Source organism: Plecotus auritus (genome assembly GCF_963455305.1).
Source record: "Plecotus auritus genome assembly, chromosome: 9".
Taxonomy (NCBI): Eukaryota; Metazoa; Chordata; class Mammalia; order Chiroptera; family Vespertilionidae; genus Plecotus; species Plecotus auritus.
In genome coordinates, this window is record NC_137783.1 from 84,804,794 (window position 1) to 84,817,736 (window position 12,943).

The 12,943-nt window shown below is 36.9% G+C and overlaps 1 protein-coding gene across 7 annotated transcripts in view; it reads left to right on the plus strand.

Moving 5' to 3' along the window:
- DCUN1D5 (defective in cullin neddylation 1 domain containing 5) overlaps positions 1-12,943 on the plus strand; it is a 67,855-nt gene that overhangs the window by 32,543 nt on the left and 22,369 nt on the right. For 2 of the 7 annotated variants that reach the window (XM_080641686.1, XM_080641687.1), the window contains 2 exons: positions 8,614-8,684; positions 9,097-9,188. The exons of 1 other annotated variant lie outside the window; for it this stretch is intronic. In XM_080641686.1, the coding sequence (XP_080497812.1) occupies positions 8,614-8,684; positions 9,097-9,188 (163 nt within the window). Of the gene's footprint in view, positions 1-1,821; positions 1,914-8,613; positions 8,685-9,096; positions 9,189-12,943 lie in introns of those variants that run through there. 4 more of the 7 variants (XM_080641689.1, XM_080641690.1, XM_080641685.1 and 1 more) reach the window with 3 other exon arrangements.

Consider the following 12,943-nt stretch of genomic DNA (forward strand, 5'->3'; position numbering starts at 1 on the left):
GTGGGGAAACAAGTGCGCACGTAAATTGCGCTCTTTCTCTTACCCCTAAGTTCTTAACCCCTCCTCCACCTTCTTTCCAAACAGATCCGCGGCTGGGTAACGTCTAGAATTTCTTTGTAGAATGAAGAAAGGAGCAAAACAGGAAAAATCTTGACCTGCCAACTGCCATGGGAATGATAAGAAGGAAAACTCCCCATGTTGCAATTGGCCTCCAAATTTAGTGGCCTAACCGGAGGACCCCAGCAGGAGGCCGTTTAATAGCAGAAGCCCCCTTTTCCGGAAGTATAGTGCCTCCACCTGCGCCAAGTCCCTGTGTGCCAAATTGGGAAGCCCCTGCATGCGTTTTGTTTTCTAGCGTCCAGGATGCTGTTCGCTCTCAATGTAAATATTAATAATTGAGAGCTATTGTACTCTGTCCTCTTGAAGAAGAAAAAAAGCAGAGATGTAGTTGTAGCTCTTTGATCCCATTGTAACATGTCATTGAGGCATCACCGCAACATTATATAATGCAAAAGATTATTGACATTTAGGTGTGAGGAGTGGGGTTTTTTAATTCTTATGGAGTATCTGGTTGTATCTGTGGTTGGCACTTGGTGTGACAACTTCAGATGCTACCATTAAAAGAAGACTGTAGCCAGCATTATAAAGGCGAGAGATGATAATAGAACTCTCCTTAGTTATGCTTAAAATATGAGGTAGGTAACTTATTTAGTCCGCATCTTTCTTTTTCTGATTGGTTCAGTTTTTTTCCTTCATTAAGCTGTTTGGGAAAACAGAGCCTAAGTATATTTCTTGGGCTATTACTGTGAAAGATGATTTTTTTTATACCTCTTGGTAACTCATACTAGAATTTGACATGGTTACTCCACTAGCTCAATTTTTATGGAACATGCAAATTACTAGTAGTTCTGTATTACTCTTAACTTGTAGGTACCTTAAGTCTATAATGTATCAAAATGAGTTAAAGTACTTAAAAAAGCTAAGCAGTCATTATAACTCAAGTGATACTTTGCTCTATCAACTTAAACTTTTAAATATGGTACCCTTATTTTACATTACTCAGTTGCAGAAATTATAGCATTTCCATGTCGTTGTGGTAGTGTAACTATCTGAGCTCCTCAAGATAAGGTTCTCTGAAGTTCATTATATCCTAGAGGCCATTTATGAACTTACTAACTTTAAATGACTTTATGGAAAAAGAAAACAGAATCAGATTAAATAGCTTTGGCCCAATTATTTGTATTAATGTTATCTTTAGGGGGTTTTGGTGGTTTTTTAATCTGTAGAATTTAATTATATCCTTAGGTCCCAAATCATCTTCTATCTTTAAATATCTACTTAAACTTGGTAGATGATAAACAACTCTAAATATATAGTTTTATTTTGAAATATTGATAAATTAACTATCAAAATATACTTTATAAGATTTTGTTTTCAAATGTATAACTATTATACAAAAATATGGTTTCCATGCAATTCAGAAGAATCATTATAAAGATTTATACTTTCCAACTACTAGTCCTGCATTGAGACCATTAGGTTGAACTTCTGTGTGGTCTTGAAATCTGGGGAATTAGTTTTTGTTGATATTTTTGGAATTTGATAGTGAGCAAAGTAGCATTTGGGTTTTGTTAGCCATACATTTTTACGTATTGACTACTGTATCAAATTGCAAATTCTTAACTCTACTTTTTCCCCATTACACCAGCTGTAAAAAAAAAAATACTTTGTTTAGTTTGAATTGACATAGTTGGTATTGAACTTAGCTTTTCACTAAAAGTTGAGACTATAAAATTCTTAGGCATTTGTGTGTTTTCTAAGCTATTGCAGATCCCAACCCCCTGCTAGACTAATAAGTGGAGAGGAACATTTTTCAAGCAAGAAGTGCCTGGCTTGGTTTTATGAGTATGCAGGTAATGAAATTAATATAAGAAGATATCAGTCACATGCTTTAAAACTTTTTTGGGGGTGTTCATTCATTTAACAAACTATTTATTTCAGGCCTGCTGTGTGTGTTAGTGCTGTGTGCTGGGATCAGGGTCAAGACTGAGGATTGTGGGTAGGCTAAGAATTTCAGGCTATGTCTTTAAATATATACTTCAGTATATATTTAGTGAGTGGGGTGAAACTCATTTTCTATAAATACAATTTGTAAACAGACAGATTTACTTACTGGTTTACATCCATTAGTGAAAATAGAGTTGATATTCTGGAAAACAAAGTATGTGATAAAACATTTTATATTATACATAGTTTTTGTTTTTCTTTTCAGTATTCTTTTGAAATTTTTCTGAACCAGAGACTGACATTTTCTGAAACTTCTGGGAGACATAGTAAAAGATTTAAAACTCAGACATATCATCGCACAACACACCCTTTAATAAATGCTATTTAGCCACTAACTTCTAGGAAAGATGCAAAAATGAATAAAAATAAACAAAGCTATTAATACAGTGTGATAAATGTCATATTAGGAAGATGCACTGTGAAATTTTATAGGAGGAATATGTAACCCAGCCTTGAAATATCAGGGAAGCCTTCTTGAGAAGCTAATTCAAACTAAATCCTGTAGTGGTAGATATAAAGCTTTTGGCCTAGGGCAGTGGTCGGCAAACTGCAGCTCACGAGCCGCAGTTTGCCGCTCTGTTGACTAATGAGTTTGATGACCACTGGACTAGACTAAATGTTACCGCGTAGTTGGAAATTGTAAGGACTAGGCAATTGTGGCATATTGTGTGCAAACAGGTAAAGGGTAGTATATGACAGTGGTCGGCAAACTCAGTCAACAGAATGGCAAACCGCAGCTCGGGAGCTGCATATGGCTCGGGAGCCGCAGTTTGCCGACCAGTGGCCTAGGGTGGCATGAAAGACAAAGCCAGGGATGAAGCTGAAGAGTTAAGCAAATATATAAAAAACAGCACTTGTTTCCCATTTATTACTACTTTTTTTTTTAAAAAAATACATTTTTAAAATTGATTTCAGAGAGGAAGGGAGAGGGAGAGAGAGAGAAACGTTAATGATGAGGGAGAATCACTGATCAGCTGCCTCCTGCATGCCCACTACTAGGAATAGAGCCTGCAACCCAAGCATGTGCCCTGACTGGGTATCGAACCGTGACCTGGTTCATAGGTCAACACTCAACCACTGAGCCATATCAGCTGAGCTATTCTTTATAAGCATATATGAAAATTTTTTCCCATTAGCATTTTTTCGTCTTTTGAAATTACTGGTTTTAAAGTGCCCCACCCCCCTTTTTTCTTTCTCTTATCTGCCTCTCTGTTTCCCCCCCTCCTCTTTTATCATTATCATTCTCAGAGTGTTTGTTTAAAATAAAACAGTATATATGCAGTCATTGTATTATATGTAGTGTAATCAAGTTAAGGCTTCAAGTGAACTCTGAACTTGAGATATAAGTTTAGGCTGAGGGTGGGGGACAATAACTTCACTCTTGGGATCAGCTGAGTGATTTCAAAAGCATAATTTAAAAATTGTTTAGAAACAGAACAGATTCTTTCTAGACCAGAAAAACTGCTATTACTGGCATCCCAAGACAACCACTAACCCAAATTAAGTGAAGGAAATTCATTTTATTACTGACCTCCATTTAAAATGTTGACCCATTATTCAAAATGCCATTTTATTATGTATGATATAGAATCAAAAGGTCACTCATTTTACTTACAAAGGTTACTAGATATTATAAAATTATTTGATCATTTTTTTCTTTTATGCTTCCTTGTTTTACCTCTTGTAGGGACTTTCCTGGTAGCATAAGACTCTAGTTAAACATTTATTTCCTATACTAGCATTTTTGTAATAGCATAATAATTGCTATCTTTATTTCAAAAATTATGCTAATTATGTAGCTTTTCCTAGTGACCATTTTGTTAAATACGCTGTGTTAGCCCTGTTTTATAGATGAGAAAACTGATGCTTAGATTAAGTAATTTGCTTAAGGTCATGCAGTGATGAGCCAAAATGCAAACCTAGGTCATTTTGATTGTAGATCCTATGCTTTTAACTACTACTATCTCATGTTTGTTTGTTTTTTAAATATGTATGTGGCAACTAATTTTCTTGTTGCAAAGAAATTATTAGTAAGTACATTTGAGGTTAACTTATCTCATGGAATGATTCATTCAATAAATATGTTTTGAGCACATGTGTATCAGGCCCTCTCTAAGTGCTGGGAATATAATAGTGAACAAGTAAAGATAGGCCCTTGTCCTTGGGCGACTTGCCTTCTAATGGGAAGTCAGACAGTAAATAGGTAAATAGGCAAGATAATTACATATTTTGGAGGGTTATAAAGGTAATATGGTGAGGTTCAGGGATAGAAAGTAGGAAGTTTGGATTTTCAAATAGAGTGATTAGGAAGGCCTCTCTAGAGGTTACAATGGGCAGAGAACCAATTGACAAGGAGGAACCAGTTATTAGTCCAATAAACAGTTACTATTCCATCATAAAATGGGAGTGTTGCTTATTAAAATAGAAACAATAATTGCCTACTGAGGTAATACATGTAAAGCTCTTAGTCCAGTAACTGGTACATAATTAGAATTCAATAAATGTTAGTTATTATTAAAAGAGTAATAGTATTAGAGCATCAGATTTACTGGTTGTATGTTTGCAATACAGTTCCAAAATTACCAATATAGCTCCTATGTAGCTCATATAGAAGATACTGTGCCATTCATTTAGCATAGTGTTTTTCCTGATCTGCTGTGGTTGACATGGTTTTATATCCACATACATAGCCAGAAACATTTCTTTATGGTTATTAAAATATTTCACCAGTAATCTTATTAACATATCAGTACATCATATGTGATAAGCCTGATGGTTTTGCCCTTTCATAAGACCTCTCATCTTGACTGATATTTAAATTAGCAAGGATTCAGTAATATACTGGTCCTGTTACAAAACAAAAAGCTTGGAAAGTGAAAGGCATGTTTAAAGTCTTATAAAGAATCAAAATTAGGGATAGGATTACATAATCCTAATAAAATATTTAGCTGGCTCATTTCCATAGCTTTTAAAATTGATTAGAAATCTGGTTTTTTTTGAAAGTTAGTTAAGTTCAGCTCCCTGGAAGTAGTTTTATTGGAAGAGTATGTTTTAAGAAGAATAATTAACATTTGCAATCTGGGAAAAGAATCTGGGTATAGACCTTATTTTAGATTTAGATCTGTTACTGTTTGTATTACTTCGGGAAAGTCTTATACATTTGTAGAAAGGTCTTATATGTATCTTATATATCTTGGTATAATTTAACTTGATTTTAATAGAATTTTAATCACTAACTAATTTCACAGTATCTAGGGAGGCTATATTTTATAACAGTAACTGATATTTTTTGACAAACTCTTCAGCTTTCTCTTCTAGTTACTAATGATGGCAGCTTCAAGAGCAAGTCACCTTTCTTGCTGCATAGAAAAATTTAGAATATATTCCTATCATGCCTTAAAAATACCTTTGTTTTCTTCTATTGCATTTTTTATATGATGTTTACTTTCAAACTACATATAAGGATGTATATTCAGACATATATATCTATAATAATAAGAGCATATTATGCTAATTAGACTAGACATCCTTCCGGATGACCTTCTGGACGAAGCCGGGGCTGTGAGGGAAGCCCAGGTCCCGGGTGCCAGAGGGAAGCTGATGCCTACTCTTGCACAAATTTTGTGCATTGGGTCTCTAGTCTTTAAATATATGTTTATATTTAAAACTATACATATAAAGAGATAAAAACATCAATGATGAGAAAGAATTACTGCATGCCCACTACTAGGGATTGAGCCTGCAACCCCGGCATGTGTCCTGACCAGGAATCCAACTGCGACCTCCTGGTTCATAGTTCGATGCTCAATCACTGAGTCACATTTTTGTAAATCTTCACCCAAGGATATTTTTTTCATTGATTGCTAGAGAGAGTGGAAGGGAGTGGGAGAGAGAGAAACATTGATTATGAGAGAGACATATCAATTGGTTGCCTCTCGCACACATCCCCACTGGGCCAGGGATAAAGCCTGCAGCCGAGGTACCTGCTCTTGACCAGAATTGAATCTGTGACCCTTTAGTCCAAGGGCTGACACTCTAACCACTGGCTAGGGTCAGATATATTTTTAATAGCTTTATTGTATACTAGAGGCCCGGTGCATGAAATTTGTGCGCTCTTGGGGAGGTTCCTCAGCTCTCTTGCAGTCCGGGAGCCTTCAGGGGATGTCTGACTGACAGCTTAGGCCTAAGCTGTTAGTCGGACATCCTTAGTGCTGCCGCCGCTGCTGCACTTGCCAGCCGTGAGCCCAGCTTCTGGCTGAGCGGTGCTGCCCCTGCGGGAGCGCACTGACCACCAGTGGGCAGCTGCTGCGTTGAGCGTCTGCCCTCTGGTGGTCAGTGCGGCTCATAATGACAGGTTGTTCGGTGGTTCAGTCAATTTGCATATTTGCCTTTCATTATATAGGATGTGTGCTTTTTAAATTACTTAACACATCTTGTTAAAAAAATCCTCCAGGTATATATTAGGAAGTGAAAGTGTCCTATAATTGTCACCCTCTTCATCTTTTAACACTTTACTGCATAAATAAGTGCATTACTTTTTTAAAAATCCTCACCTGAGGATATTTTTCCTGTTGATTTTTAGAGAGAGTGGAAGGGAGAGGGAGAGACAGAGGTATGAGACACATTGATTGGTTACCTCCTGCCTGCCCCCAACCAGGGCCGGGAGCCTGCAACCGAAGTATGTGCCCTTGACCAGAATCGAACCCAGGACCTTTCAGTGAGCAAGCCAACACTCTCTCTGCTGAGCCAAACCAGCTAGGGCTGTGCAGTAAAAAAAATTTAGACCAAAAAATTTGAAAGTGTTTTGATTAAGATCACATCATCTTAAAAGCATGGATCTCATCTGAAACAGCAAGCATATATTGGCCACATAATGGATGACTACATTCTTCTATTAAGAGACAGATTTAAAGACATGAGCTTCACATTGTGCTTGTGAACTAATGATGGCTATATAAAATGCCACCTGAGCTGCCTTGGTTTAGTCTATGATTTATAAAGCTGGAGTATTTTTAGTCCTTAAGAAAGGAAAACAAGTTTCCCTTGACTAATTTAATATTTCAAGACTATATTTTCAAAAGTCAAGTTTGGTAAACATATTTATCACATTTCATATTGTTTTAGTCTTTTAAAATTGAGATACAACATTACTTTCAGGTACAACATAATGATTGGATATATGTATATTTTGCAAAATAAGTCTAGTTAACATCTATCACCACGTAGTTACCAAAAAATTTATTTGTAGTGAGAACTTTTAGATCTACACTTTAGTGACTTTGAAGGGCCTAAACGGGAGGTTGGACATCCCTCAAGGGGTCCCAGATTGGAGAAGGAGCAGGCTGGGCTGAGGGACACCCCACCCCCCCATGCACGAATTTCGTGCCCCGGGCCTCTAGTACAGATTATATTTAGGTAAACCTTGCTCATGTGAACCAAATCCTAATTGCTATTACAATACAGTAATATTAACTATAGTCACTATGCTGTTCATTATATCCCAGGGCTTCTTTTATAACTGGAAGTTTGTGCCTTTGGCTACTTTCACCCATTTTGCCTACCTTTGACAGCCACCAATTTGTTCTCTGTATTTATGAGTTTGGTTTTTTGGGGGTTTTTTTGGTCTGGTGTTTTGTTTTTTTTTTAGTGTATAGTCCACATATAAGTTAATCAGTCATACGGTATCTTTTTCTGTGTGACTTATTTCACTTAGCCCTCACAGTCCAACCATGTTGTCACAAATTTGTTTTATCCAATAATAAAAAAAGACATAACAATGATATAATTATTATATTTTGAGAATCTGATAACATGAAAAATGGGAATTGGTGTATTGACTTACATTTAGTGTTACTAAGGTAGAAAAATAAGAAACATATATTGTAATTTTTAAACAAATGATAGACAAACTAATTGAAGGATTAAACTTTTGTTTCTACATAGCTAATGCTTTACTGTCTATTCAAGAACCAAGATGATAAGAAAATATTCTGGAGTTGGAATGTAGTAATCCCCTTAAGTCGTATTTTTATAATATGTATATCTTTTTATTAAAGTGTTAAATTTTATTTTGGAATATTTCAAAAGGATAGTGAATGATCTTCTGTTTTAGTAACTAAACAGACATTCTCTTCTGATTGTCTTAACTTGTGGATTGGTACTGGCACATTCTAGTAAAGTAAGAAGCTTAAACCTTCTTATGTTACTTTATATCTATGCATAATAGTTTTCTTTCTCTCAGTAAATATTTTTTAAATGGATAGATTCAAGTTATAGTACAAACTAGTGATTGATATTGATGCTGCTTCATTTTTAATTTTTTTATTTTATTTTGTAATGTATTTTAAGAGCATTTCAAAAATTTTAAATGTTAAATTCTATATCAAATGTTTATACTACTTTATCAAAGATATGTCAGAATTCAAAATCATTTATTTCCAAAAATGTTATAGTATATTCATAAGATACCTTTAGCATAATGGCTTATGTTTTATGTTGATATTAAATTATAACAATAAAATATATAAATTATTTTTGTCTTTGAAGGTCCTGATGAAGTTGTAGGGCCAGAAGGAATGGAAAAATTTTGTGAAGACATTGGTGTTGAACCTGAAAATGTATGTTTTATTTCTAAGTAGAATGGAATATAAGTGGGGTATAGCATATTCATAAATTTCTAAAAATTTGGACACCTTAATCTTATGTGAAGATTTTGTTTCTTCATATTTATTGTAAATTTTTACTTAGGATATTTTTCATCAATTTAAATTGGGCCCAAGTTCTCTTTCTTGATACAAATGCCATTTGTAATAGAGTGAGGGTGATTCTAACTTCAGAAACTGTTAGAACGTTTTACTTTTAAGAAATTGGTCCCATCTAAGTTTCTTTATAGATAATAAATCCAGAGGTTGTAGTCTTTAATATTTGAACGAAGGAAATAGTTGTATAAAAATGCTCTCCATTATAAATATAGACATGATTATCTCTATGCTGACTTTTCCCCTATCCTTTATGTTCTGTTCTTTCCAGATTATTATGTTAGTTTTAGCGTGGAAATTGGAGGCTGAAAGCATGGGATTTTTTACCAAGGAAGAATGGTTAAAGGGCATGACTTCATTACAGTAAGATATTTTTTTTAAAAAACAAATTTGATGGGCTATTTGAAGATCTTAATTGATATTTTGTGCTTTGCAATTTTCAGGAGTAAAGTTTCACATTATGTAATCAAATTGGTTTGATCTATAACAATCAGGTTAGGATTGACAAAATGTATACTATGGTTTGGCAAAATGAACAGTTACCCCATTTTTCCTATTGTCTTTTAAAGAACCTTAGTACAGTCCTATTTAAAATCACTGACTCTTGGTGGGTGAATTAGAGGTCCATGATGAAAGTTATTTACTCACAGGTTGTTTGAGCAATAAATGATTTCCTTCTCTGAATATAGAAATCTGTGTACAGAGTTTGCTCTTTGGGCGGTTGTAAGCTCTGAGGCCTCTCTTTCCTCTTCAATTTTATACTTGATCTAAAGATGAAATTTGAAGATAGAGTTGTATAGCACTCTCAATTCTTTTTTACCAAATGAATCTCATGAAGAACAAAAGTAGAAGTGCTCTATGGCTCCCGTACAGCCTGTAGCCATTATACAGTAGTATTAGGATGCTGCCTTTGAACACTGTCATAAGCTATAGAATTGCTTCCTTATAAAAATAATTTGATTTTGTCTTTCGAAAGTAAAGTTGACTTAGTTTCAGAATCAATTAGCAATTATGTGGTAATTTTATATCATGCCTCTAATGTTCATGCAGATGTTACTAATTATCAACATTCTAAAATAGAGGAATCATTAATTTATAATATCTTTGAGCCACAAACTGGGGTACTTGTTAGCCATATGGTTTCCTGTTCCAGTTATGCTTTTAACACATTTACCTATTCTTTACTCCTTGTTTGCCTGTCTTTAAATTTCAAAATATCTGATTATTTTTTAATTGTATTTGTTCAGATAGAACTTAAATTTTCCTATTTGAATTTTCAGTATCTAATATTTTGTAATTTTCTTAATTAACCAGTATTAATATCCTATCTAATAAAATAGTAATATGCAAATCGACCATCACTCTAAGACAAGAGGGCCGGCCACCCCCATGTGGTCAAAGATGGCTGCCCCCATGTGGACTCAAGATGGCCACCACAAAATGGCTGGCAGGGCAGGGCAGTTGGGGGTGACCCAGGCCTGCAGGGGAGGGCAGTTGTGAGCAGTCAGGCAAGCAGGGAGGGCAGTTAGGGGTGACCAGGCCGGCAGAGGAGGGCAGTTGGGGGAGACCAAGTCAGCAGGGGAGGGCAGTTGTGGGGAACAGGACTGCAGGGGAGGGCAGTTGGGGGGGGGGGCAGGCCTGCAGAGAAGAGCAGTTGGGGGGGGACCAAGTCAGCAGGGGAGGGCAGTTGTGGGGGAACAGGACTGCAGGGGAGGGCAGTTGGGGGGGGGCAGGCCTGCAGAGAAGAGCAGTTGGGGGGGACCAGGCCTGCAGGGGAGGGCAGTTGGGAGGGACCCAGGCCTGCAGGGGAGGACAGTTAGGGGTAACGAGGCCAGCAGGGGAGGGCAGTTAGGGGCGACCAGACCGGCAGGGGAGGGCAGTTAGGGGTGACCAGGTTGGCAGGGGAAGGCAGTTAGGGGCAATTGGGCCGGCTGGGAAGCTGTTAGGCGTCGATCAGGCTGGCAGTGGAGTGTTTATGGGGTGATCAGGCTGGCAGGCAGAAGCGGTTAGAGACAGGCGAGCGGTTGGGAGCCAGCAGTCCTGGATTTTGAGAGGGATGTCTGACAGCCCATTTAGGCCCGATCCCACCCAACCTCTCGTTGGGATCGGGCCTAAACGGGAGGTTGGATATCCCTCAAGGGGTCCCAGATTGGAGAAGGAGCAGGCTGGGCTGAGGGACAACCCCCCCCCCCCCCCCCGCACGAATTTCGTGCCCCGGGCCTCTAGTACAGATTATATTTAGGTAAACCTTGCTCATGTGAACCAAATCCTAATTGCTAGAATCTATAATAATCTATAATAATAAAAGCATAATATGCTAATTAGACTGGACAGCCAAACATCCTTCTGGGCAAAACCATGGCACTGTGAGGGCTGAGGGTAGGCAGCCGCAGTGGGGTGATGGGGCAGTGCCTTCCCTTGATCGACCCGGTTGCCTCCCGCAGGGGGAGGCCAGACTTTGGCTTAGGGGAGCGGGCCTAAGCTGTCAGTAGAACATCCCCTGAGGGCTCCCAGACTGTGAAGAGGGGGCAGGCCAGGCTGAGGGACTCCCCCCGCCCCCCCCGCACGAATTTTTGTGCACCGGGCCTCTAGTAGAACATAAAATCAACCCTCTCACTTCCATTAGGTATAGGTGAGAACAAGAGTCTGAGACTCAGAGAAGTAAATATTTGCTAAACTTTAAATAGCTCATTTGTGGCAGAGTGAGGACCTAGAATTTAAATTTCAGCATTACCAGTCTACCATACTGTACTTTCATTTGGACATTCTTTTGTATATGTGTTAGCATTCTTTTTAAAATGAAGGCCATTATTAACTTTTTAAATCATAGTATTTACGACCAAGACTAAATTTTGCAATATATCTAGATGTCATAACGTGTCATATTAAAATAATGTTAAATCTGAAATGCTTTGGCTTATTTCTCACCTTTAATTAGCTTTGTAGAGAAAGATAAAATATGTATACAAAAGAGTATGCAAAGAACATAAACTAGTTTTTACATAATTCAGTCTGTTTTATTGAAATGTATCAGTTGAAACATGGCTTATTAATTATAACACATTTTATTTAGCATTGTAACTGCTTTTTGTACTACTCATTGCTTTTTTGTATACTGCTTCTTTGAATATTCTATATTTTTAAATCAAAGAGTTTTTAATTTATTTTTGCATAGCTTGATATATATTGCCTTTGTATAAAACAAATGTGTAACACAAAGTATTTCTAATATATACTCTTGAATAATTAGTAATATATGGCCTTGAGTCCAAGGATAGAAATTGACTAACCCATGAACATATTTTTTTTTATTAGCACATCTTTCTTATAGGCAGTTCACAAGCTATCTTTTATATATATATAAAAGGCTAATATGCAAATTGTCCGCTCGGGAGTTCGACCGGGAGAGCGGTAGTTTGATTGCTCGCTATGATGTGCGCTGACCACCAAGGGGCGGCACGGAACATGGTGGTTGACCAGCAGCGTTGGTGGGGCAATGAGGGAGTGAGGAAAGGAGGAGGCGGGGAGGCCAGGCCTAAGGATCCTACCCTTCACGAATTTTGTGCACCAGGCCTCTACTACAAAATAAAAGCAATTATATAGCACTTAAAATTGAATTAGATGTTTCTGTTTCACTCATTTCCTGTCCGTTAGCCTAGAACCCTTTGCTGTATAGTCTTGAAGCTATTCAATTAGGCAAGCACACTTGACTGAAAATTTCTGCCATTGACCCTTGAACAACACAGGGGTTAGGAGCATCAATCCCTGTGCAGTAAAAAATCTGTGTATAACTTTTGACTCCCCAAAAACTTTACTAATAGCCTACTTTTTGACTGGAAGCATTATTCATCACATAAATATTTTACAATTAATACATATTTTGTCAGTTATATTTTATAATTCTTAGAATAAAGTAAGCTAGAGAAAAGAAAATGCTATGAAAATTATAAGGAAGAGAAAATACATTTACTGTACTTTATTTCTCCATATCATATGCTTATGTCATTAGTTTACCAAATGAATTGTTTATCAGTATGTAGTTGTCTAGTATATTTGGTTTTATATGATAATCACATAGTGTAAAACTTCATATATTTGATTTCTCTGTAGATATTTCA